General features: G+C 34.3%; 1 protein-coding gene across 2 annotated transcripts; it reads left to right on the forward strand.

Moving 5' to 3' along the window:
- Positions 1-207: 207 nt before the first annotated feature.
- LPIN2_2 (Nuclear elongation and deformation protein 1) lies at positions 208-26854 on the forward strand (the record flags this gene model as incomplete). Of its 2 annotated transcripts, XM_035730995.2 has the most annotated exons (10): positions 332-511; positions 5859-5942; positions 7402-7558; positions 11594-11741; positions 14896-15253; positions 17409-17791; positions 19400-19646; positions 21465-21613; positions 24825-25064; positions 25789-26854. In XM_035730995.2, the coding sequence occupies 10 exons, from the start codon at positions 332-334 to the stop codon at positions 26372-26374; spliced, it is 2532 nt and encodes an 843-aa protein (XP_035588718.1). In that variant the 3' UTR covers positions 26375-26854. The 2 variants fall into 2 exon arrangements, with proteins under 2 accessions (XP_051066031.1, XP_035588718.1); XM_051215511.1 differs by lacking the exons at positions 11594-11741; positions 14896-15253; positions 17409-17791; ... (2 more) ...; positions 24825-25064; positions 25789-26854 and having other exon boundaries at positions 208-511; positions 5859-10197.
- Positions 26855-27071: the final 217 nt, after the last annotated feature.

The following is a 27071-nucleotide window of genomic DNA, read 5'->3' on the forward strand; positions in this document are numbered from 1 at the left end:
ATAAATGAACCAAATTAACTCAGAAACAAACAAAAAAATAGACAGGCATTATAATCTTAATTGTTATTGGTTAAAAATTGTCTATCCATCCATATGATAATATTAATGTCATAAATTGACCTTGTTACTGATTGGATATAATTGATTTATCGATCATTATGTTATGATAAATTTTATGATGGCGTGATAACTAAATACATCAGCTTACCTACCTACCTACCTACCTACCAACCTACCAACCTACCAACCATTTATGAAAGATTGTACTACTTAAACGGATTTAAAATGTGATATATATTCTTATGTCGTTAATCATTGTGATCTAATTCTAATGAATTATTTGGGTCGTTTAATTTCAAGTGCTCATCAATATTATAAAAATATCAATGTAGCTAATTTAACTGGTGCTATTGATGTGATTGTTGTAAAAAATAAAAATGGTGAATATCAAAGTACACCATTTTATGTAAGATTTGGAAAAATGGGAGTGTTATATCCACAATCACATGTGGTAAGTTATAAATGAAATGTTTCTTAATTTGATTTGGTTTTCTTTTGTAAACTACTGATTGTATTATGATGTATGTTATGTAAGGTGAGACTATCATTTATGGATGACTTTTGAGTGACGCCAAAGTGATCTTGAGAGTGTCTACCTACATAATAGTGTTAAATGAAGGTTATTAAGCAGTTTAGAGGATGAGACTATAATTTATGGATGACTTTTGAGTGACGCCAAAGTGATCTTGAGAGTGTCTACCTATATGATAGTGCTAAATGAAGGTTATTAAACAGTTTAGAGGATGAGATTATAATTTATGGACGGCTTTTGAGTGACGCCAAAGTGATCTTGAGAGTGTCTACCTATATAATAGTGCTAAATGAAGGTTATTAAACAGTTTAGAGGATGAGACTATAATTTATGGACGACCTTTGAGCGACGCTAGACTGACCTTGAGAGTGGTCACCTAATAACTAGGATCAAATGAGGGTTATAAACCATTGTGTGAGGGAATAGAATTATGATTTACAGTTGGTGGTTAGGGTTAGGAATTAGATATAGAGTTTTCATCACGAACTGACATCAGCTATAATGCCAAGAAGCTATATAATTAGTGTTCATATACAGTTTTTATTTAAAGTGTGTTATTATACTTATTATCTAAATATCAACCTTCGTCTCTAACTTGTCTTTATATAACTTCTAAATTGTAGTCAGAGGTAATTTTTCCACACCCTAATATACTTTGAACTAGAGAATATAGTTTTACAGTGATCAAAATAGTAACAACAATCATCTTAAATTATGAGGGTTATGTTTGAATAGCTGACGGGCATTTCTAAACATACATTATTTTCTTTTTAGAACGTTTAATTGTCCAATATTAAATAACTTGAAAATTAGCATAATCAAACTTATATCATATTAGAAAAGTCATTGGATCTTACCAAAATTGTAAAACTCATTTGTTGTTATTCTCAGCTAAATCGACTGTAAAATAGAGTCTGGTTAGCGTTTTCTACGGGATGGGGTCGCTAACCCCATGCCCAACCCTCCTCCTTTATCTGAGCTTGGGACCGGCAGTAGCTCCAGACGGAGTAAATGTTATGAATAAATTGTTCCGATCTTACTTCACTTATTATTTCTTACTGATCCACTCAACATATTATGTCTTCTAGTACTATGAATAAATGACGTATAGATTTTCTGACACTAAACGCAAGTTAATAACGTCTAATGTACAATACAAGGTACTTTTGTCGATAAATGTTAGTTCGATTCTATCTAGCTCCCTATCTGCTGAAAGTAAGGTTTTCTTTCAAAACTTGTGAGTTATACTTATAGGAATGGAATTTTAGAAATTACATGCTTAAAGGATTTGACAATTGTCTTCATAATTATGAGTAATTAAAGTCATACTATCTAGTCAATACCAGTGTCATTTTATCAACTAAATCTGAGATGTGGTCATCATTTTAAAGTGACTTCACACTACAGCGCAATATATTTGATACCAGATCATTGGAGGCTATGGATTTAAAAGTTAGAAATCTACGTTGTATTTTAGAAACATTTCCACATCGATGTTTGTCTCTTGGCCCAGCAGCTTAGGACGATAACTGTTCGAGTACTCATATCCAGGGGAACTAACCACTGAGAACGTACGGCGTACGGCCTTATAGTTTCAGATTGGATAATGTATCCGCTTTATTATATGCACCTTCAGAACGCCGTAAGTGTATCCATAGATCGATCAAACAAGAGGTGCGTTCCAGAGCAAATTATTACTTTGCTTGAGTCTATAATTCCATTCATCTAACCTTTTATAATTCAATATCGATAAGAGTGACGAAGGATACCAAGTTTTGGGGAGGGTGGGCATAACAATTATTGTCTACACAAATATATCATGGCATACCTAACAATCTATTCATCGTCACTTTTCATAGTTTGGCTACTGAATGTTTTCACATTAGGTGTCTATTTTTCTCTTGTATACGGAAAAGAATAGGGATCTACATGGGCCACAAACGAGTAGGAAATCCCAACCCCTATTTTGGTGAACTATTTAGTAAACTTTTATACTAGCTGCTTTTGAGAACACCAGTTCACCACTTGTCGAATGGATGCAATCAGAACCACGAAGGAAAAAAAGATTATTTTATTTTATCACTTGTATGAAAGGCATAAAGTAAGGAAGCTGTGCAAAGAAATAACGAATGTGAACACACTGAGGACTTAAAGAGCATTAATAAAACAAACAACTATAAGATAATAGCGAACAGGATTTAGAGCCATAGATATTATGTACATGGATCTGCTCCAGGCTACTTAATATGTCCATCAGACAAAATCTGATATTTTGGTTAACGACGCGTACATAGCCGTCTACATTCCAGTTATATCCCTGGTAACGTGACACATGTATTCAAATAATTTATTTTGGACGTGCGGTTAAATTAAAAATATTTGAGATAAATTTACAAAGTAGTCAGCTGATCATACATAAGATATGAAGTTAACCATCGAATCAGTACCACTTAGTGACGCAAGAGTGATCGAAGTATATATTGATAATCAAGTAATCTTTCAAATTGTTAAAAAGATATGACATCTGAGCAAATATGAGAACTACAGAGAGATCATATTACTGTCAGTAACAGCAACAGGTTTCAGCAAACAGTTGCTGAACCGAATGAAAGACTCAGTAGATGCCCAACTCCGAAATCAACAGAACGGATTCCGTATGGATCGGTCGTGCACAAACCAAATCGCCACACTAATGATCACCGTTGAACAATCGATCGAATGAAACACGTCACTATACATCAACAACATTGATTATCTGAAAGCATTTGACAGTGTGAAAAAGAGAACATTATGGAAACTTCGACACTATGAAATGATCACCTGAGAAAATCGTCAACATTATCCGGAACTCACAAAACAGACTACAATGAGAAGTGGTGAGTGGAGGACAGCTGACTGACGCATTCCAAGTGGGGACTGGAGTCAGAAAAGGTTCCTCGCTCTCCCCCTTTATCTTTCTTATGGTGGTTGACTGGGTTATGAAGACCTGAACATCTCAGAGGAAGCGCGAAATAAAATGGATAGATTGAATAAAACTAGACGATTTTTAATCTGCAAATGACCTGACCCATCTATACCATTCACATGAACAAATGCAGGTCAAGACAAACAGTGTAGCAGCAGTCTCTTCATCAGTGGGTCTCAATATGCACAAGGGAAAAAGCAAGGTGCTCAAATACAACACAGCGAACACCAACCAAACCAATCACACTTGATGGAGAAATTCTGGGAGGGATGGAAACGTTTACTTATATGGGAAACATCATCGACAAACAGGGAGAATCTGATGCAGATATGAAGGCGAGGGTCGATAAAGCAAGGACAGCACTCCTACAGTTGAAGAACACATGCAAATCAAAACAACTGTCATTCAATATCAAAGTCACAATCTTCAATGCGAACTTCAAGACAGTTCTACTGTACGGAGCTGAAACTAAGAGAACTATCACAACCATCATCAAAAATTGTTAGGTCCTGAGAAACATAATAAATGGTAACTTTGGGATCTATTGATGGACCAATACTAAACGTATGTTTTTATCGTATAATTGTTAAATAACTAAACTATTCATATTTATGTTCCTCTTATTATAAGCTTTATTTTGACCTATGAACCATTATTATCCGTTTTACCATTCTTGAATTATGCCCTGTCTATTAGTCACTGCCTCCCACATTCACAGCCACATCTGTCTAGTTCTTGTACAAATGTTGTTTCATATTTTATTGGTACGATGTGGTCTGTTTGATTGGTATATAAACCGAGTATGTTTGAAATATAATGATTAATATCGCAGAGGCTCGGGTTGGTGTTCTGGACTTAACTGGCTGGGCTAAGCGGAAAGCAGGACCAATCAGGGCTCTAGGCTGCTCGCATGTGTTTTACGCGTCCTTGGTTCGATCGACAATTCGCTGCTTCTGATTGGTGGCCTTGAGTGATAACAAAAATGTGCAAGTATTTATAAACAATTGTCTACGTAAGATACTGAATGTCCGTTGGTCGGATACCACAAACAACAGCCTACTTAGGGAGAGAAAAAACCAGCTTCCAACTAAGGAAGAAATCAGGAAAAGATGTTTGAAGTGAACAGGACATACATTAAGGAAATCATGAAACTGCATCTCGAGGCGAACCTTAGCTTGGAATCCTGAGGAGAAACAGAAAAGTGGAAGGCTGTAGAGCACAATGCTTTGGTAATTGGTAGCAGATATGAAAAGGATGAATATCGAGTTGAAAGAACTGGAAAGTATGTCACAGGACAGAGTTGGATAGGGAGCGATTGTGAGCGTACTATACTCCTCCTTGAGGAGTAACAGGCGTAAATTATTAAGTAAAAGAAAATCTAGCGATATATGTTATAATTTTTGTTCGTTACTTTTGTATTAGTTTTTTTTTACTCTCAATTTTCAACAACCATTGATTTTAATAAATCAAATCTACTTATTCAATTGAATCTGTTCTCACTTATTCAAGTTGTGATTCATTGAACCAATTCATATATAATTAAAATATTATTTTTAATTTGATCTTTATTAGCAATCACTGTAATAATAACCATAAATAATTATAAGCATCTATATAAATTATCAAGATAAATTATGTCATTAGTCTCCATGTTATCAGTTTGTGTAACTAAAAATTACAAATTGACAATTGAATGAATGACAAGTGTATCTATAGTGATAAGAGTCAAATGATTACCTAGAGACAGGTTTTAAACAAAACTTTTTCAAGATGCTGTATTGGTTATGATTAATTAACTTGAATAAAATCAATGAACGTTTTGATGTTACTGATTATTATTATTATTGTTCAGATGTAAATATTTCATGTCTGTTTGCCAGAATAAATCGGATGATTAACATGATGTAAAAAGAAAACTGTCTTAATTTCTACACTAGATTCTTCTTGACAGAATTCAAAACATTGTTTTCTTCAACTAAATAGTCATTGATATTCCTTGACATCTTTAGTGAGAATAAGAACTAAATTAAATGTAACCAGCTGATGAGTCCTAAATAGGACGAAACACGCGTCTTGGATTCCACTGCTAGCCACTATACATCTTTACTAATAACTTACTTAGTGTTTCTGATTATCACTTTTACTCTTTATCTCTCTTTCTTAATAACAATAAACTATTGTTTTTTCTTTCTGTTTTAAATTGTATTCCTTATTGCTGACAACAATTTATTTGTAGTTAACTAAGTAAATTAAAAAGTAAGTATTTTATTGTAACCAATTCTTTATTATTGTTCTTTGTAGGTTGATGTGTGTATTAATGGACAGCCAAGACCAGATATATGCATGCATGTTGAACCGACAGGTTATGCTTATTTCGATAATGAGGTATGTTTTAAATCTATATATTATTGTTCAGGATCTCTTTTAATCTTTGTAATCATTCAGTGAAATGATGATAAGTTCAGTAGATTAGGCTGACCCAATCGACAATTCATACATTTTTTCATATGCCACTTATGGATAACGTTCTCTGATTGGTTCGTCCATAGCTTAAATGGATGAAGACGGACAACCATGAGACCACAAACTGATTGTTATATCCTAGTGAAGATTAGATTACGAGTAACTTGTGAGACCTATTAATGGAATAATATTATCTATATATTCTTATGGTATAACTATTCAGTAATTAGATTATGTATATCTATATTCCCTTTATTGTAAGCTTCATTTTAACCTGAAGATTATTATGATACGATTTACCGTTCTTGAGTCATACCCAGTCAATCCATTACTATCTCCCACATTCACAGCCACTTTTTGGCTTTATTGTGTATGAATTTTATTTCCTATTTTATGGTGCGTTGCGGTCTGTTTGTTTGGTATATAAATGATTCGCATAGTGGAGGCTGTTATTGGCATTCTAGACAGCTGGACAGGCTACGCGAGCAAAGGCCAGTATGACGTAGGCTGATCAGACCGGACGAACGTCATTGGTTTAGAACAGTACGAGAGCGAATAAGTCGTATTTTGATTGGCGAGTAGATTACGTGATAATTAGCGGGCCATAAAGTCACAACACTGATCCTTATTTTTTGCTTTTACTTTTCCTTAACAAACTGGTGAAGTTGTAAGTTAAGTATAGCTAATCAGTATGTAAACTATTGTACGTATTAAATATTTTTTAAATTAGTCCAAGCTTAACTTCATTAGAAACTGTGAATTGAGTTTGGTCAACTAATATTTGGCTATTTCTTACAAGGTTATTGAGGAAAGAGACAACTAAAAACATACATCCTACACAATACAAGCTGCTAAGTAACTTGAAACCAATTTCTTTTTATGCAGAACAGGAGACGGACACCATATGGTGTCCTCGATGTAGAGCTACTTAGACTAATGAACAAACTAAAACTTAGTCAATAGAATTCGATCAGCACCAAAGGAATTGTTGGAAAGGATGCATTATTGCCTCCTTACATACCTGTTCATTCTATCCTTTCGAATCATATTTTCAATGCGTAGTCGTTCTTATTATCATTAACCTTACGTTAAATAGATGATTTTGGCATTCATCGTATCAATTTCATCTCATCGCGCTGTTGTAGTATAACAACTTGGTTCACATTTGTACCAATCTGTACTTTGGTCATGATTGATTGTACTGGAAAGAAAATCCAGATTAGTTAAGTCTACTGAACATAAAAAATCAGTGATAACTTGAAGAATCGAATCATTGGTGTTTTATAGTCATGATTTATATCTTTGTTCTCTGGACCACGTTAGTCATCATATGTGTATAAATTTTAGATCTTTTACTGATAAACATTAATTTATTTAATAGGAATGTAAACTTAAAACGAAAGATAAAGAAGTGTTACTTAGAAGCAATGAAGAATTACAAACTTGGACACAAAATGACAATGATCATATTGATTGTGTTACAAATGAATCAAATACTGAACAATTGGAAAATGTTTTTGAAATAGATATTCAAGTTAGTAAGTGAAATAATTCCGTTGATTATATACCTAAATAAAATTAACATATCGAGACTGACATAGAATTATTCATCCATTCTTTCATGGAGAATTCTCGGAGTTTTAGTGAGAAGCCGTGACCAGTGGAGCTAATCCGTGTCGGATAGGGACAGATATCTACTTCAATACGATGGGAGGTGGTCGGGCAATTTCGTGGATTGGTTGGGGTTAGATGGCTCAGTGGTGTAGAGGTTAAGCGTTCACGAGCGAGGCCGAAGGTCCATGGTTCAGAAACCGAGAGCGGGATCATGGATGTGCACTGCTAAGAAGTCTCACAATAGGACGAAACAGCCGTCCACTACTTCCATGTTTTCAATGGTGGTCTAACACCAGTCGGTTTAAGATCTCAATCAATAACTTGATAATCTCCACAACCCTATAATCTCATGGAATAGTTTGTTTCATAAAGTAATAGGATCAACGTTGCTGTATTTAGTTACTCACATCAGAACCATTAAAGATGACAGCTGGATTGAATTCACCAACTTATAAATAATTTAATTCCTGTAGCCATACAGAATTGGCATAAAAGTAAATGGTGAGAAGGAACTATTTCAAGTTTAATATTTATTTATTCAGAAAATGGTATACTCTTTTTAAATACACTTAACGCCATGATTATAAAAAGACTTATTCTAGCGAAACAACTTATGCCTATCTATTTGTGTTAGCACAACACATAGAATACATAGTTTATAGATGACATTTAAATCTTTAGGAAATAATTAATAATATCTTGCTGATTTTTTCATACAAAAGATAGGCTTAAAAATGAAGTTAGAATTCAATTAGATACAAACTAGTGATCTGATAAAGTTAATGCTTAGATAGCAACATATACAATTTAGGTACCAAAACATAAATAAAGTGATTACCAGCTATTATCAATTCTCCTACTGTTTGTCTTGAACAATCCCGCCCACGAAAAAAATGCAACTTTCAATAGATTTTGATTTTCTCTAAAATTACGGTTTTTAGGCTCACAATCCTTACCTCTTCATTGTTATCACCGTTTACTTTTTTAATTAGAGCTTTTAGCGACAGACTTCTTAGTGGTGTGTCCCTACAGGATGTCGTTGTTTAACTCCTAGATTGTGAAGGGCTATTCAAAACTTATATTTGCACAGTTAGTCTTAAGGTAATATTAAATTTATTAAAATTATTGCGTCAGTCAGCTGTCCTCCATTCACCACTTCTCATTGTAGTCTGTTTTGTGAGTTCCGGATAATGTTGACGATTTTCTCAGGTGCTCATTCCATAGTGTCGAAGTTTCCATAATGTTCTCTTTTTCACACTGTCAAATGCTTTCAGATAATCAATGTTGTTGATGTATAGTGACGTGTTTCATTTAATCGATTGTTCAACGGTGATCATTAGTGTGGCGATTTGGTTTGTGCACGACCGATCCATACGGAATCCGTTCTGTTGATTTCGGAGTTGGGCATCTACTGAGTCTTTCATTCGGTTCAGCAACTGTTTGCTGAAACCTGTTGCTGTTACTGACAGTAATATGGTCTCTCTGTAGTTCTCACATTTACTCAGATCACTTTTCTTTGGCATCTTGATGAAATATCTTTCTTTCCAAACTATCGGCATTTATTCCTTCGCCGAAATCTTCCTGAATAGAACGTGGAGCATGCTTCCAATTACTTCTTTGTGTGACTTCAGTACTTCAGTTGGTTTATTGTCATGTCTTGCTGTTTACCACTCCTGACTTGTCTGATGACTATCGTGATCTCTTTGATCGTTGTTGGAGTGACATCTTTGCTAAGGTCTGTGCGTGATGTTTCGATATCCGGTGGATTTAATGGATCTTGTCTATTCAAGAGTTTGTCGAAATTTTCCACACATCTGTTCCTCTGTCCTTCAATTTCAGTGATCGGCTTGTCTTCACTGTTTTTGGCCGATCTCTCTGATTTACGATATTTCCTTGCCAGCTTCTTCGTCGTGTCATGTAGTTGTTTCATATTCTCTTACAGCTTTTTCCCTTATCCTTGTTAGGTCTTCCACATATTTCTGCCTTTCGGATCTAACTTGTTTGCCTCCGTGCACTCAGCCTGTGTCTTGACTTTCTCTGCTCTTTTTCGACTGTTGTTGATTGAGGTCTTCTTGTTCTCCCTTTCTTCAGTCTTGTTTAGGGTTTCGATGGAGATTCATTTCTTAATGATGATGCTGATTGCCGCCCATCGCTTCCTGACACGTTGAAGTTAATGCTTTTTCAATCTCTTTCAAATTGTCCTCCGTAGCAGTTTCTTCTTTCAGTTGATCCTGTATGGCTTGGAACCTGTTTTTGAGAGTTATCTTGAATTCGTTGAGTTTATCAGTATCTCTTAGGAAGTCTGTATTGATCCTTGGTAATGCTGTTTCCCTAACTGTCCAGTGTTTCTTTTGCCTCAGCTTCATCTTGGCAACCACGAGCTAGTAGGGATATGAAGCTATGTCAGCTCCCCTTCTGGTTCTCACGTTTCCCATTGACCTTGTGATTTTTTTAGTGATACAAATATGATCTATCTGGTTCTCTGTAGTGTGGTCCGGTGAGATCCATGTAGCCTTGTGTATACGCTTGTGTGGAAATATTGTGCCTCCTATGACCAATTTGTTGAATGCACATAGATTTGCAAATCTTTCTCCATTTTCGTTTCTTTCTCCCAATCCATGTCGTCCCATAATATCTTCATATCCAGTGTTGTCTATTCCGACTTTGTCATTTAAATCTCCCATCAGAATAGTTAGGTCCTTCCTTGGGCATTTCTCAATGATTGACTGCAGCCACTCGTAGAATTGATCTTTAATGTCGTCGTTGCTATGATTGGTGGATGCATAACATTGGATAATATTCATTGTGATCCCCTCCTTCTTTGTTTTGAATGATGCTTTGATGATTCTGGATCCGTGAGATTCCCATCCTACAAGTGCATTTCGTGCTACTTTGGACAGCATAAGAGCGACTCCCTGAGTGTGTGGAGCATTTTACTCTTCGTAATCAGAGTACAGCAACATATTCTTCGAATCTAACCTTTTCTGTCTGGCTTGAGTCTAATGAGTTTCACTGATTCTGAGCACCGTCAAGTTGTGTCTCCTCATTTCCGTAGCTATTTAACTGGCCCTTCTGGTCTCCCACATTGTGCAGACATTCCATGTACCCATAAAAAAGTTTGCTCTGCTTATCTTTTACTATATTTGATCAATATGTGTGTGATTGCGTTTTATTTGTTGTAATGATGTTACAACTTTGGGAGCAACCTGGGCGCTTCCATTGCAAACTATTTTTTTTACGAACCCATTAATGCACTTGTAAGCCATAGAACATTCACTCTGGCTTACGTAATCCTTACTGTCCTGGTACCCATAATCATTATGTATTTAACTGGAGATATGGTTCGTTTTCCGAAGTGTAGTGTCGATAGAGGAAACTTTAAAAACAGTTTTCATGTCTATGATCCACGTTGTTGTCCAATGATGTGGCTTAGACGACACATCATTTAGGATCAAATGGTCAAATTGTTGGAAACACATCTCCTGCTCCATAGGAATAGATGGTTGTTTCACTTCTAACTAACATATTCCTTAATATGCGTAAGTCATTTTAATTTCTAATAAGGCTTGAATACACTTCATAGTAGTTTATCAGGACTTACACATAACTGTTTAATCTAAATGGCTTGAACTGTTATGGGTCTTCGACTACAGCTACCTCTTATACATTGTTGAAATTGGGTAAGACTTTATAGGAATATAACTGCGGGTAATTGTATAGTATTAATTAAGTAGGCAGTCGGTTGGTGTGTCTAGTTCTGGAGTTTGTTCCTTCCAGTAATTTTATTTCTCCAAGTCACTGTTAAGAATGATAGTAACTTGATATAATCCTCTACTCGTGTATAGTATTCTACTGTACTATCATAAGAATCGTCAGTTAAAAGAGAATACTGTATAATCCAATTCTATAAATAACGAAAAAAAACGTTATCATCACTCACCGTTTTCATTAATTTTTAGTTCCAAATGGTGACAATTCAAAACCCATAAATAACTCGTCTGAATTCCAGTCAAAATCCACAGACGTTATTCCAACTATTGACAAAGGAAGTTCATCAAATAATATTGAAGAACTGGATAAAGAAAATACAGAAAAGGTTACCTTAAAGTAAGTAAAGTCATCTAAAATTAAATTCATATGACTATCTTTTGTTCAATTGAGAGGTGCAATATTTTGTGTTGATCTCGGTTAAGTTTATAGGTAATTAATATCATAATTATTTTTAGAAGTAAACTATTTAACGTTCAACCAATGAGTTACATATTCACACTCCGCTCTTTCTACATCACTTTGAGCATCACCATTAGTCCTTATACAAAATGTTTGACTCAAAACTGACTGCATAATTTTGTACTTAATTACTAAAGTGTATGTCTGTAAATTTTTCAATTTATAAAATAATTTAATTATAATTACGAATCAACTGATGTATCTAAATTCTTTTAATCCCAACAAATTAACGAACATTGTTCTAAGTCTTGAATAAGAATGCATACGATGTGTAATACTAAGTTCATAGTCCTTTAAATAACTGTCAGAATAAGATTGTTTTGCATTCACTGTAAAATATTGGTTAATTTTAAAGCGTTTTCAATGTTCACTTGTTTACTGAAACAGAAACTTCAATTGATAATATTTTAACCGGTGATATAAATTTATCAGTATTGATTGAGATCTTAAACCGATTGATGTTAGACCACCATTAAAAACATGGAAACACTGGACGACCGTTTCGTCCTATTGTGGGACTCCTCAACAGTGCACATCCACGATCCCGCTCGCCGGATTCCAACCCGGGATTTTCAGTCTCGCGCATGAACGCTTAGCCTCTACACCACTGAGTCGGCATCCAACGGTGTTAATGTCTAACCTCAACCAATCCACGAAATTGCGCGAGCATCTTCCATCGTACTGAAGTAGATTCCTGTCTCTAACCGACATGGAAGCTGTGACCAGTGGAGCTAATCCTTGTCAGGTAGATACAAGTATCTACTTCAGTTCAATGGAAGATGGTCGGGCAATTTTGTGGATTGTTTGAGGTTAGATATTAACAGTGTTGGATGCCGGCCGGCTCAGTGGTCCAGAGGTTAAGCGTTCACGCGTGAGACTGAAGATCCTGGGTTGGAATCCCGCGAGCGGGATCGTGGATGCGCACTGTTGAGGAGTCCCACAATAGGACGAAACGGCCGTCCAGTGCTTCCATGTTTTCAATGATGGTCTAACATCAATCAGTTCAAGATCTCAATCAATATATAAATTTATATATAGTAGAAATTCCATATTATTGATTATCTCTCCTCGATTTGTTGGTTGTTTATTATTGTTAGTAGACAGAATAGAGATGTTTTGTTTTTCAATTGTTAGCTTGTTTTTCATGATATAGGATTTATGTCGTTTGGTCAAACTCTTATAATTTTACAAATTTTATGTTTCTTCCTTTGATTTCTTTAATTTTCCAATCAAAATTATATCTATATTTATTCATGTACACATTTAAATTGGTAATGATACATTCTAAAGCTTCACAATCAAATGCTATTCAGATTAAGCGTTATTTAGTAGTTCATAGAATGGTACTTAAGCAATAATTGTACATTTATGTCCTCTGAAACTAAATCAGATGATAAAAAGTTATAACAGGTAACATGAAGTCAAACGGTGTGTGGAGGACTAGTAGTTAAAATATTTAATTTTTAGTCACTTAGTATCATGTTTGAGTACCGACCCACTTTGACGTAGGATGTCGTATGGTATCACTAACCCAAACACATAAAGTTTAACTCAAAACATGCCATGCAAATCTACGCTTGGCGAGCTACATTACTGCTTCCAGTTTATATTATGTTTCATAGATATATTCTTTGGGCGACTCCGATCATATATTGTCTGACATCGACAAGAAGCACATTGAAATTGATCCAATTTACCAACCAATCAGGAAAATTATTCCCAAACATAGGAACAAAAACCAAACCAATGGGAGATATAACGGGAACAAAGAAGTAAACAATGATAGGTTTAAGGTCAACAAGAACCAATCAACATCGAGGTCTACAGTACAAGCTGTGAACCACATGTGGAGAAATTCGAACACTTCACTTCTACCTGGAGTTTGTGCAGATGATGTCGTCCAGGAGAACGATGAAAGCTCCACGACCAAACTATCCAGCAAAGAGAACAAAACTCCAAAATTGTCTGACATCACCAGTTTCAATTGATTCAAATTACTGATTATCTTATGCTTCTACTTTCTTTTCTATCTTTAACACATCAACCATTTCACTTCAAGTTTACTTAAAGTAATTGAAAGTAGGGCTAATCTGCATGCACTATAAATTTTACGAAGATGATCAAGATAATTGTACAAAAGCGAAAAGACGAACGTTTGTGTAAAACTACAGTGTAACCATTTAGAATAAATCAAATAATTAACATTTCTGGTCATCTTTAAAATGTCTAAGAAGATTGGTTGATGAGAAAAGGATTAATCAACTTAACAGTTATTTTCTCACTCTTCTACTAATTTATTAAGAACTGATTGTCTTGACAAAGTCAAATTACAACTCAAACTGTAATAATAGGCTTATGTTAGTAATGTGTGTTTAAACATTTATATTTTCTTTTTAAGAGTCTTTCAATGAATTCAAATAAATTATTTTCACTATTTTGAGTGATTATTAAACTAGTAGAGAACACAGTTTATCAGAATTACTCAGCTCTTTGATTAGTTTAGAACGTTGTTGGACGTATACGGGGAGTTGGTACTTCTCGGTCGCCAATTGTTAAAAGATGATTTTTAGCGAAAAGGTAACTCGACTAACTCGTGAAAACCTGAGAATGTGAATGCAAGGCCTAAGGGACATTTACTAGTGGTCGACCACACAGTTTTTCTACGAATAAACCTTTTCTCCCACAATAGGAACCTATGAAACAGGATAAGATAAAGCATTCTTTAGGCTGATCATTTCCAAGCTCCTATTTTCGTCATGAGAAGATATCATTGCTGTTAACACTGGTTGTCTAAGAGAAACACCTACTAATGCCATATCTCTATACAACCAACAGTACGAAGTCCCCCCCCCTTTGGACCATGAGTTAACTACTTATAGTCTTACCACTCTCTAACCACCTTACTTGGTATGGTCAAATATAAGATGGTAACAAGAGTCTTTATTTCAGATAATGTTTTGTTCAATCTATTAAACTGTTATGGATAAACTATAATAAATTTACTTCTTTACATTTTTTTTTATTTTTACAGAGATTTAATTCAATATCTTCAAGATACAAATCATTGGCCAAATGAATTTTATATTTATCGTCTTTTAAATAAATCTAATCCTATTAATAATCAATTAAATAAAGATAATTTGGACAATAAAACTACACAATTAAACATGTATCCAAGTAGTCCATTCAATAATTCACAAAAAAATCAATCAACACGTTCTAAATTTTTCCGTAAAAAATCATCTATCAATTGTGAATTATTATATCCGGAAGATTTTCTTAAATTAGATACTGATAAAATATCATTCAATTCTATATGGATTGTATGGTCTGATAAATGTATGTTAGCTGAAACAGCTGCTTTAATATTATTGAAACATTTATCACAGGTAAATTAATTTGATTCTATTGAATAATTATGATAAACTATTATGTAATAATGATATACTTGAGTCAGTCAGTCAGTCAGTCAGTAACAACGTAGAACTTCGCACGTACGTATATCAGTTCGAGTTGTCATACCACATTAGCACAGAGATGTAGTGGTCGATTCAAATCCTGTAGTGGTAGAGGTAGTAAGAGTATAAGCAGTAATTGGAAAGATTAGGGTTTGGAGATGTTATTTAAAGAGTATAATCTAGTGAAATAAATTTGGGAGGAGGAAAAAAAAGAGACAAGGAGGAATCAGGAGATTAGAATTTGGGAGAACACAAAGAGTTTATGCACCTGCGCCATTGCAAACGATTTTGAGCCATGTCATTCAGGGTCTCTAACCATCGGTTGCTGTCATCTCGCCGTCCCCAACCAGGTAGTCTACACCTACCAACATGACTCAGTCCACTTGTCAGTGACTTCATGGACTTGTTATCATGAATTCACTTTACTTGATAAACGGAACAAAAAGTCAAAGATACAGTGAGTGACACGATAGGCTATTCTAATCTGTTGTCCCCGACCCTGTGAACTAGATCAAGAATTCTTCATGAGGCGTAGAGAATATATTTTACAAGCACTCAGAAAATACGAGGTCACTAAGCACAGAAATCAAGTTTATTTATACAATGATAGAGACGCCATCAGGAGAGCTACAAAATAGCGTACTAAAAAAATCCGAGTGTGAAATGTAAGCTGTAGGTTAACTAAGCGTCTCTTGGCGCGAAAACATAAAATTCAAATTTTCAGAATAAAATTACAAAATTAAGACCTTTTCCAAGTGCGAGTTCTGGGGATCTAACGTCTTCAACAAATACTATTACCTGTCTAAACTAAAATTGTATTAATTTTAAATGATTATTATCAGAATATGGATTTGTGATCTAGCTTAAGTTGACTATTAAGATTTTGAATGAGTTTTATAAAGATCATTTTTAGTTGATATACAAATGAAAACCAGAAAACACTGGTTAGAGTTGGTTTTGTTAGAATCATTAAGTTTATCATTCAATGATATACATTTCTAACTTCGATCGATTTAAGATTATTCGATGTGGTAGCCTATTAAACTAACTGGTTACTAAAAATAACAGAGAATCTTATCTCTAAAGATTGTTGTCAATATATATATGATAAACATGACATTACATTCATGTTAACTACGGTATACATCACCAAAGTAAGATAGTTTGTACTGACTCTTTTTTATTTCAAATAAAGTTTAGGTAGAAATGATACACATTCATCACAAAAGCGTGAATGTATTCGTCCCACCATCGGAAGTATTCCAACTCTTTCTTATGTGTTGCTGTGAACTAATTATGCATTCAGTATTAGATAAATGCTCTTGTCATCGAACAGCATCAATTTCTAGAAACAATTGTCAGTAAGGGATTGTGGAGATTGTTGGAAATGGTTAAAATCATGGAACGATCTATGTTAAAACACTATTGTAAAACTGGAATCACTGGATATGTATTTTGCCCTAGTATGGGGCTCCTCAGCAGTTATGACCCTCGATCCCACACGTGGGAATCAAACTGAGGGCCTACGGTCTCGCGCGCAGTCTCCTGACTTCTAAACTACTAGGTCAGCATCCAACGGTGTTAGTGTCTAACTTCAACTAATCCACGAAATTGAGCGACACATCCACCATTGTACTCAGTGAGCTGATATCTCACAACAGGCCTGGTTGAACTCCACTGGTCACGGCTTCTCACTAGAACTCCAGGAAATACTTCTTGAAGTCAGTCACCAGTGAGCAGATGATTATTATCTGAGTGGGTTTTGTGGAGATTTTAGTAATTTCAATAGTCGGAATCATGCGCCAATTAAAGCTAGACGACCGTGGATGCGCACTGCTGAGGAGTCCCATACTAGGACAAGACGGCCGTTCAGTGCTTCCGTGTTTTCCATAGTGGTCTAGCTTCAGTTGGCTCATGATTTCAACTATTGAAATTACTAAAATCTCCACAAAACCCCTTCTGATAATCTCTAATTAACTGATTTTACTTCCTAACTCTTAAATCTACAATAATTCAATTTCATCTTTATCATTTTTATTATTTTCAATAACCACTTCACATCCCAATACACCATTATTCTCCATAGACTGAAAAAAATATTCGGTTAGAAAAAGATGCTTTACATCCAGCATATAATATTATACTTCAACAACATAAACGCGATCGTGGCTCAGAATTCCCATTGATGAATTCATCATTTAATGAAACAACTGATGATTATGAGACAGAAATACAAACTAATCAATCGAATACAATCAACAGTAGTAGTACTAGTGGTTGGTTATGGTGGAGAAAACGAAAACAAACTAATCCAAGTGATATTAGTTCAGATTCTGGTTCACAAGATTTAACGTATCAAGATTTATCACATCAACATTCTTCTGTACAATCAATGCTAGCTCCAATTGATCTTGGTATATCAAGTCCAGTTTTAATGCAAGAAGAATTTGATCAAGAGAATTATGAACGGTGAGCATAAGTGAAAAGTAATTTTTTATAAGAATTCTATACTTCATTAACTGGTAGTTTAGTGTGAATAAGAAGTAAGCTGTGTATAGATCAATTGAATAGTTATGCAAACATTCATTTGTATTTGTCATTTGGATCTTCCCATTGATGTTTAAAACTGAAACTGATCGGTCTCTTATTGGCATATGTGCATCATGTGCGGATTGCTTCGATATTTCCCCAAATCACAAACATTATAAGCATGGGAGGATGGTAGCTAGCAGAAGAGTTGGTAGCACAGTGAATGATCTAAAGGCGTTTGAAAAGAACGATACTGCGTTTGAGTCACGGAATGAACATCAACTCTGTTATTCAGGTACATTCAGCTGATAAGTCCCAAATAGGACAAATCTCGCGTACTGGACCCCTCTGCTAGCCATTATCTATCTCTAGATATGCGAATATGTCATGATAAAGTTTATTCTATTGGGTATATGTAACATGTCCCAACCGTGTGAAGAATGAGAAAGAAAAGAAGCAATAAACAAACAACTCCTCCCATGTATCAGAATACTTGAAAACATTTAAATGGGTTTACAATTCGTAAAAGTGGACATTTCAGTAGTTAGTATTAATTAAGTCCAAGTAATATTTTGTGTACTCTATTCCTTTAGGGTTATATAGTGCCAGAATTTGTGAAAGTATTAAACATTTTCATATCTAGTTACAAACATTAGTAGTTCTTTTGAGATACGAAACTTAACTTATCATGAATTGTGACTTTATTTTAAAATGTATTATATAATCTTATTTAACTGGATTCAAATTTTATTCTTGTTAAAAAACGCCTCTATGTTTTTGGTACTTATATTATATAGTCTATACTATCCTAAATACATTCTCGTAGCTCAATTGCTCAGCATTGTATCTGTCAATTTACTCCGTCTTATCCGATGAGACCGAAAATGACATGAACATGTTTTTTATGTGACTGCCTATCAACCACATATATCGTAGTGTAACATCTGGTTAAGCTTTAGTAGGTAAGGCAAGGCTTGAACTAGATTAAAGGTCTAATCCTTTAATTCAGGTACTTCCCATGAGATTGGTAAAGGAAATATGCAATATTGAATTTCACTGCCCCCGAAGTTAGAAAAAGCCGCACTGTTTCAAATTCCGCATCCAAGAATTGTTGTTGTACCTCAGGGAATTGCACTTATGGTTGTGATGTACATTCCTACAAACAACAGTCCAGTAACTTTCAATAATCTTACAATAGACAAAGACTGGACATTAATTGTTTTTATTGCAGTCGTTCATGAACAATATAATAACACTATTCAAATTACCTCCTTCGTCTAGACGGTTTTGAGGATCCGCTAGGTGTTCTACGGCCATCACGAATCGCATAAAGGCAGTACATGTGTTTATTGATCTTTCAACTAATAAGCTACCGTCACATAACTCAACAACTGATAGCTTCGACTGATAATTGTCGTTACTTTTTAATCTATGTCAGTTTTGATTTTTAACTTATTACTTGTTAATTGTATTGTCAATTCTCACATTTTAAATTTTATAATCATATACTGTATAATCTTATACTGGGAACGAATATTATTTCAACAGTCCTTACAATCTGCCTAAAAGTGAATTGTTAAATGTACCAACTACTGCTAAAATTCCTTTACACTCTTCAGCAATCGATGTAAGATGTAGTAAAACACCAGATCCTTCACAGACATCATCTCCTGAAGAGGCAGGATATTTCTCGGATGATAATCAAAGTAATAATGCTTATCATAAAAAAACAACTGCTAATATTGAGTCGAGGAGTCCAATTCAACAAGCAAATCGTTTAACATCTCAACAGCTTGTAAGTAGACAAATATCAATTCTTCTTTACTAGTATGTTTGTTTATAATTAACATATATTTATCCTACAATTTAATTACAGTTTTGAATTTTTTTTAAAAAGTGATCTCAAGGATTTTTGGTTTAAGTTATGGTAGTTCACTTGATATTTTGATTGTTTTAAGTCTATAATTAGACTTATTCCATTGATTATATTTCCTTTCTAAGCAATTCTCGCGTATCATGGATGAGAAATCCTGAGATTAAGCATACGTTGCTGAACAAAGATAGGAAATCGATTGGTTGGAGTATAAATCTCCTGAGATTGAGATAGTTGAGACATATGTTATGTGTGACCGACTACCTCGACTATATGATTCGCGAGAAAGAATGAATTCGTGGAATGAAAAGTACTAGATAGTTTAGATGCTTAGGATCTACAAAAAGAAAAGAGTGAATGTCCTTAAGCCATTGTGAGCGATTCTGAACCATGTATCATTCATTCGACTGATAGAATCCTGGATAAGATGATGTAATGTGAATTTAAAGGAATCGTAAAATTTAGTGTATTGCTTTGTAACCTATCAGTAGTGATTCTCTGTTTTCTATAATAACTAAAGTTCCCCAAAAATGACTAGAATTTGGACTTTTAGTTGGAACGTTGTATAACATGTGTGTCGTATAAAAGGTTTCTTAAAGGTCTTTCAATAATTTGACCCTCCTTATGTAAGTATCATGATATTATTATATATATTACCTGAAAAGTACAGGTACATTCGTACTAAAACCTTGGACCATACTAATCACATAATTAGCAGTGATACTGTGAATTCTTGATATCGTTTCTTTGATAAAGCTGACGATATTATTGAATGGCATTTATGTCTTTAAGATGATTATTTAGTCTGTAGTCTTATTGAATTCATGTATCAATCAATGTTAGACCACCATTGAAACCTGGAAGCACTGGACGGCCGTTTCGTCGTGGTATGGGACTCCTCAGTAGTACGCATCCATGATCTAACATCGATCGGTTCGTGGTTTCAATGAAATTCAACTACCTATACAAACCCAAATCGATAATTTGTTATTCTTTAGTAATGATCAAACTTAGCATTACTTTTGTTTCCGAAGTTTAATTCATCATACAGATAGACTGACTAAAGAGTCTGTACAATCTTTTTTATCAAATCTTTTTTCACTGTATGTGGTAGAACGTGTTCGACTTCTTTTATCTACAATACTGATATCCTTCATACAACTTTATTTTGTCTTCTTTTTTCGACATGATCTATATAGGTATGTCCTGCCTATTATGTAAACAAATTTCCAAAGAAACATCCGACATCAGTTATTAGTGTAAGGAATTTGTGGAGATTTTTGACTTATAAGGTTTACATCATGAAGTGACTTTAGTTAGATAATCATTAAAAGGCATAAAACACTGGACAACTGTTCCGTCCTAGTATGAAACCTGTTATCAGTGCGCATCCATAACTACATCGGTAATTGAACCCAGAACTCTCAGTTCTCTCGGCGTCAGCTTAACCTTGAGACCACTGATTCGGTATTCAGTGATTTACATTTCTAATTTCAGTCAATTCATCACATTGCATAGGAATCTTCTAATGCCACTGATGGATAAGTATTTCAGGTTCGATTTGGTTGAACTCCACTAGTCACAGCTTTTAGTTAGAGCTCCAGGGTTTAGCCACTGGTGAACACATTATTGTTATTAGCTTAATGAGATTTGTGGTCAGTTTGTAATGCAAACCATAATATTAGTTGATTGAATAATGAAATTCTTGATAACTTATTTCAATATTATTTTTTTTTGTAGAAAAGCCTTAATTTACACAAAGGTGCAAATGAAGCGGTTTTTTCTGTTGTCAGTAAATATCAAGGTACTTGTCAATGTGCTTGTTTTATATATCTATGGGATTGGTCTGATAAAATTGTAATATCAGATATTGATGGAACAATAACAAAGTAAGAGAAGTGATTTTCACATGAATTTTGTTCTATTTCTATTGATTAGTGTGTTATAAAAGATAATTAATCAATTTTAACATAAGATATCTGGAAATTTAGGTTGTCTTTAACTAAAATCTTAGATTAACTCACTGTTGATCATTATAAGAACTCTGAATAATAATTATCTTGTCATTACTGTATTCTCTTCATTAGATAATGTTTATGCAAACTGTCAAAATTGCTTACTTTCTTACGCTTGTTACTCCTCGTGTAGGAGCACAGGCCGCCGACCAGTGCTCGTTATCCAACCCTGTCCTAAGCAATCCTTTCTAGTTTGTTTTCTCACATAGTAGGCTGTTGATGATAGTATCCGGCCAACGGAAATTCAGTGTCTTACGTAAACAATTGCTTATAAATACTTGTACCATTTTGTCAGTGGTTGTGGTAGTTCTCATGGTTTCAGCTTCATACTGTAGAACTGTCTTGACGTTCGTATTTTCAAAATTAATCCAACCTTAATGATATGGACTGTTAATTGAGTGATTATTATGTTGAACATAATGTTATTTTCAGTATATTGTGGGATATTCTACATTTTCTTATCAAGCCTAATCTAGCTAGAGAGTAAATGAAGCTTCTATAAAGTTGTTCATATATTTGATATTAAATAACATCACTTCTTGGATTTCATACAGATAGCTAAAAGACATCACCTTGTTCTTGATCCTAGAACCTGCAACCAATCTCTACTTGTTCAACTTTTTATTACATTTTATAACGGAATAGTGTGAAGAGATCAGCATGAGGCATAAAAAAACAGACAAATTAAATGGTACTAGCAATGGTGAAGGAAAATAGGACGGGAAAAGGTAAGAAAAACTAAGAAACGTTTTGGCGGGACAGAGACCTGGTCAAGGTCTGTTTTAGACAATCATGTTGAAGCGTTCTGACTGATCCATTTCCAACCAATCAGCGCTAATGAGGGGGTTGAGAAGATTAGAATATTCTTGTGTTAAGTTAATATGTACACTGTGCTATGTCCAATGGTCCGTAAATTACCACGTGACGAGATCGTCAATCAGAACACCGACCTATACAATCTTGACACTATGCCAAACCAATGACGCTCTAACCAACACGAGCAGCCTAGAGTCAACTCGGAGTCCTTATTAGTTCTTCTCTCCAAGCCCTGCTCGTTTGAGTTGAGAAAACGATCTCAGCTTACACCGTATAAATCATGTATTTTAGACATACTCAGTTGGTATACAAGCAAACCAGACCACATCATACCGTAAAATAGAAAATAACAATTATACAAGATCAAGTCCAAAATGGCCGTGAGTGTGAGAGACTGTAACTAATAGATTGGGGATAACTTAAGATTAGTAAATCGTATAATAATAGCCAATAGGTCAGTTGAAAGTTTATGATAAAAGGAATACGAATATATATATATATAATCTAGTTACTTAATAATTGTTCAATAAGCATATATGTAATAGTAGTCCATAAGTAATTCCTAGCAATTACTATTCATTTATTCTTCGTTCGGATATAACACACATTTTGTTACCTAGCTTGATTTGCTGTTTTACTTCTGACCAAATTTACATTACTGTCCAAGTCTTGTTTGTTTGGAGAACCGGTCACCTGAAGTGAAGTGTTCAAGAATACTAGGCCGATGAAAACTTAAAACAAAGATATAAGTAATACGTTATTAAATATACTTAAAGAAGGATAAACACTTGGTACAGCTTTTATGTCACTAGTTCTAAGTGGTTTCATTTGAACTCTCTAATTATTGATTACATTTATCACATAACTTCAAATCAAGAATGTTTTTGATTCCATACATGATACAAACCTAATGAACTGATCCTTGCATCTTTCTAACTGTCTCTTATGTTAATCAGTGTGACATGGTTCGATAGGAGACGGCAAAGTATGCGTAACATATGTTGATAAAGGTTTAGTTCCTCATCGACTAGATTGCGGTTCCCAACCTTCGTCTGACATCAATACGGGTTAACCAATGATTCTACCACAAGCTATAAATACATCAAGCACATCTATACTTAGCGTACATGTAGAGATTTCCTTGAATTTTACTTCTGTAAACATTTATAGAGTTGGACTGGAGCCAGTGATACTTTTGCTTTGATAGGTGCACAAATTTCCTGTTTGATCAATGACATAACTTATCAAAAGTCGGAAAAACTATGTGTTGAAACTAAAATTTCACCACACAGTCTCTTAGAACAGCATTATACATCCATTTGATTTTGCAGTTTTGGTGAGAATCTGTAAATTTCATGTTTGATTAGTCTAATAAGTAAATAAATGGCAAATTTTTTGTGTAAACTATTCTCAGTGCACTTCCTACTTTTCTTACTGATAAACCATCTACTTAGTACTTTATGTATCGTATAGGACACCAGTGAGAAACCTGTGCACAGTCAATCATGTCTCAAGTGTGATAATCAATCATCAGTGTGCACTGTTTGAAATATGGATTGTTGGATTTCATCTCAAATTGTTTGGAGTTACGATGTTTACAACTCATGAGACTTCAAAGCGTATAAGCCTAATCAAGTTTTGGGTACGCATTGTTTTGATGCAACAAACTATTTACTCTAGCTGCTACCTTGATGTGGCATTAGGGCTTGCTTATCATGGTGACTCAGTTGCATTATATTGACTAGAATACTCATATATCCCTTTAGCTCCTAGCATGTTAGTAGGTCAGTTAGAGAATAATAGGACTGAAATCAGAGGACGAAATCGTACAGTTGATTGTACTGAGATATGACATCAGTAGGGTTTTTCCCGCAAACAACTATCATCCTCAGTGTTGACAAATTGTCATAACGAAAAGACAAGGTTAGAGGCCGGTTCGCAAGAGCCATAGCTCTCCTTGTTCCACAAATTTCTGTTGCTGACGATAAGCACATCAAATTACAAAGCTAACAAATGAAGAACTTCTAACGAAAATGCCATCTGTGATTAACCTCAAGTAGTTGTTCTATAGGCTTTAAGGATATACTCTCAGATCGACAAGATCACTCTTGATGTAGTTTTCTTTTCAGGTACCCCAGGTAAAAATATACTTCTTCAGTTTGTGAGATAGGAAAGTAACAACTCTTCACATAACTCTATCAGCAGAAACTATGACAAAATAATTGTTTCTTAATACTGGTTAGTAAAATATTTCATTTAATAATTATAGATCAGATTGGTTAGGACAATTGATGCCATTGGTTGGAATGGATTGGACTCATCATAACATAGCTCAATTATACAATAAAATAGCTAATAATGGATATAAATTTATTTATTTATCTTCTCGTCCTATTGGTCAAGCTAGAGCAACAAGGAAATTCCTTTATACCATTCAACAAGATAATTATCGTCTACCAGATGGTCCAATACTTTTATCACCATTTTCTGTTCTGGAGGCATTCCGCAAGTAAGTAATCGAATTTATCGTATGCATTTTCAAATATGCGTATACAGATTTTCAAACTAAGACGTAGGATCAGTTTATGAAGCCATTGACTGTCGAGTTAACCCTATGCAGTTGGGTGCAGATTATCTAATTGGGTTCCTGACGATTATCATAACCAATGTTTAGTGATGTTGGGTGACATGGTTTGAAGTTGGTCACAATTACATAAATGCATTCATTCTCGTACATCTTGAGTCTTAAAATTCGTCATCTTGTTTTTTTTATTCCACCAATTCATTCTTTCCTCTCAAATCATATTGTTTACAGCAAAAATTTTCTACTGACAACAATACTGTTACTACTTCTACTACACTTATATTTGTCTTGATAATTGAATCTCACTGTGCCATATGTGGTGTGACAATTTGAACAGATACATATATGTTCCCGATTCCGTTTTCCGTATGTCTGGCTGACTGGTAGGTTGTTTGTTGTCAGTAAAATTTCAAAGTTTTTCAGTATGCTGTCTCAGTTTATAAATAAAAGTTAACTAACATATACCACATGTATTAGTCAATACAAAGTATGATATACTCGTAAATGCGCACTGCTGAGGAGTCCCATACTGGGACGAAACGGCCGTCCAGTGCTTTCAGGTTTTCCATGGTGGTCTAGCTTCAAATGACTCATGATTTCTATCTGTGAAATTTCTATTAATAAACATTGTTTTTATAATTGTTTTCAGAGAAGTAATTGCAAAACGAGCAGATGAATATAAAATTGAATGTCTTCGTGAAGTATGCAATTTATTTATTGGTGATAAACTTAATCATCAAAATGAAGATGAAGAAGATAGTATTCCATTTATAGCTGGATTTGGAAATCGACCAACAGATATAGCAACCTATAAAGCAATTGGTTTACATGATCATCAAATATATACAGTTGATTATTTAGGTAATGTAATATGTGGTGATCCAGGAGAAAATGAAAAAGATAAGAAATTAAAGAAAAAGAATAAAACTTCTCATGTTAATTCTAATCAACAATTAAATAATGAGAATAAATCTACTTCTAGTGTTACAACTACTTCAGAAACAATTATCACATCATCAACAATATCTTCTGATAGTTTAATTAATACTACTACTACTACTAATAATAATAATAATAATACAGGACTAACTACTACAACAGTATACGCTAATAGTGTATTAGCTAAACTTAATTTAGATTCATTATTACAAATGGTTGATGTATACTTTCCACAAATGAATGATCGACTTATGTATGCTACAAATTATTCAGATTATACATATTGGAGAATGTAAAGAAGAACTAATCAAACAATTTTGGATTGTTTATTTTGTTATTATTGTTATTATTATCTTCTACGATGATTGCAAATCTGAAGCGTTTTCACTTTGATCCAAATTTAAAAGCATTTATCATGTAGATATTTCTGTCGACAACAACAATAATGATTATTGTTATTATTATGTCATTAATCATTGGCACTTCCCTCCTCTCTCCCTCCCCCCCTTCCCTGATGTATCCATTTTATAAGACATTGTGAACGGATTCCAGCTACTACTCATCTCAATCAATATTAGTTGATGTATGTGCAATTTCTTTAAAGACTAGGTTTTCTTTTTGTTTTTAAAAATAAAGAGAAAACAGGAAATTTTTATACAAAAAACTTTTTATTCAAGAAGAGTTTTATTACTATCAGTAGTAGTAGTAATGTTATTTTGAGTCTTGAAATTATAATATGATTACTGTGTGTTATGAATAAATGTTTGACATATTCATTTGTTATGTTAATTACATTTCTCAGTCCTACAGGAGGTCAGTCGCTGCTCGGATAGCTCAGTGGTAACGTCTCTGATTGTGAAGCTGGGTGACACGGGATCGAAACCGCCAGGGAGTATCAGTTCCCTCAAGATTACAGGTACACCTTGCTGACCAGTGCCAAGTAACACGAAACCCGGGTCCAGGGTTATATATATATATATATATATATATATA

This window comes from Schistosoma haematobium, chromosome 4 (genome assembly GCF_000699445.3).
Source record: "Schistosoma haematobium chromosome 4, whole genome shotgun sequence".
Taxonomy (NCBI): Eukaryota; Metazoa; Platyhelminthes; class Trematoda; order Strigeidida; family Schistosomatidae; genus Schistosoma; species Schistosoma haematobium.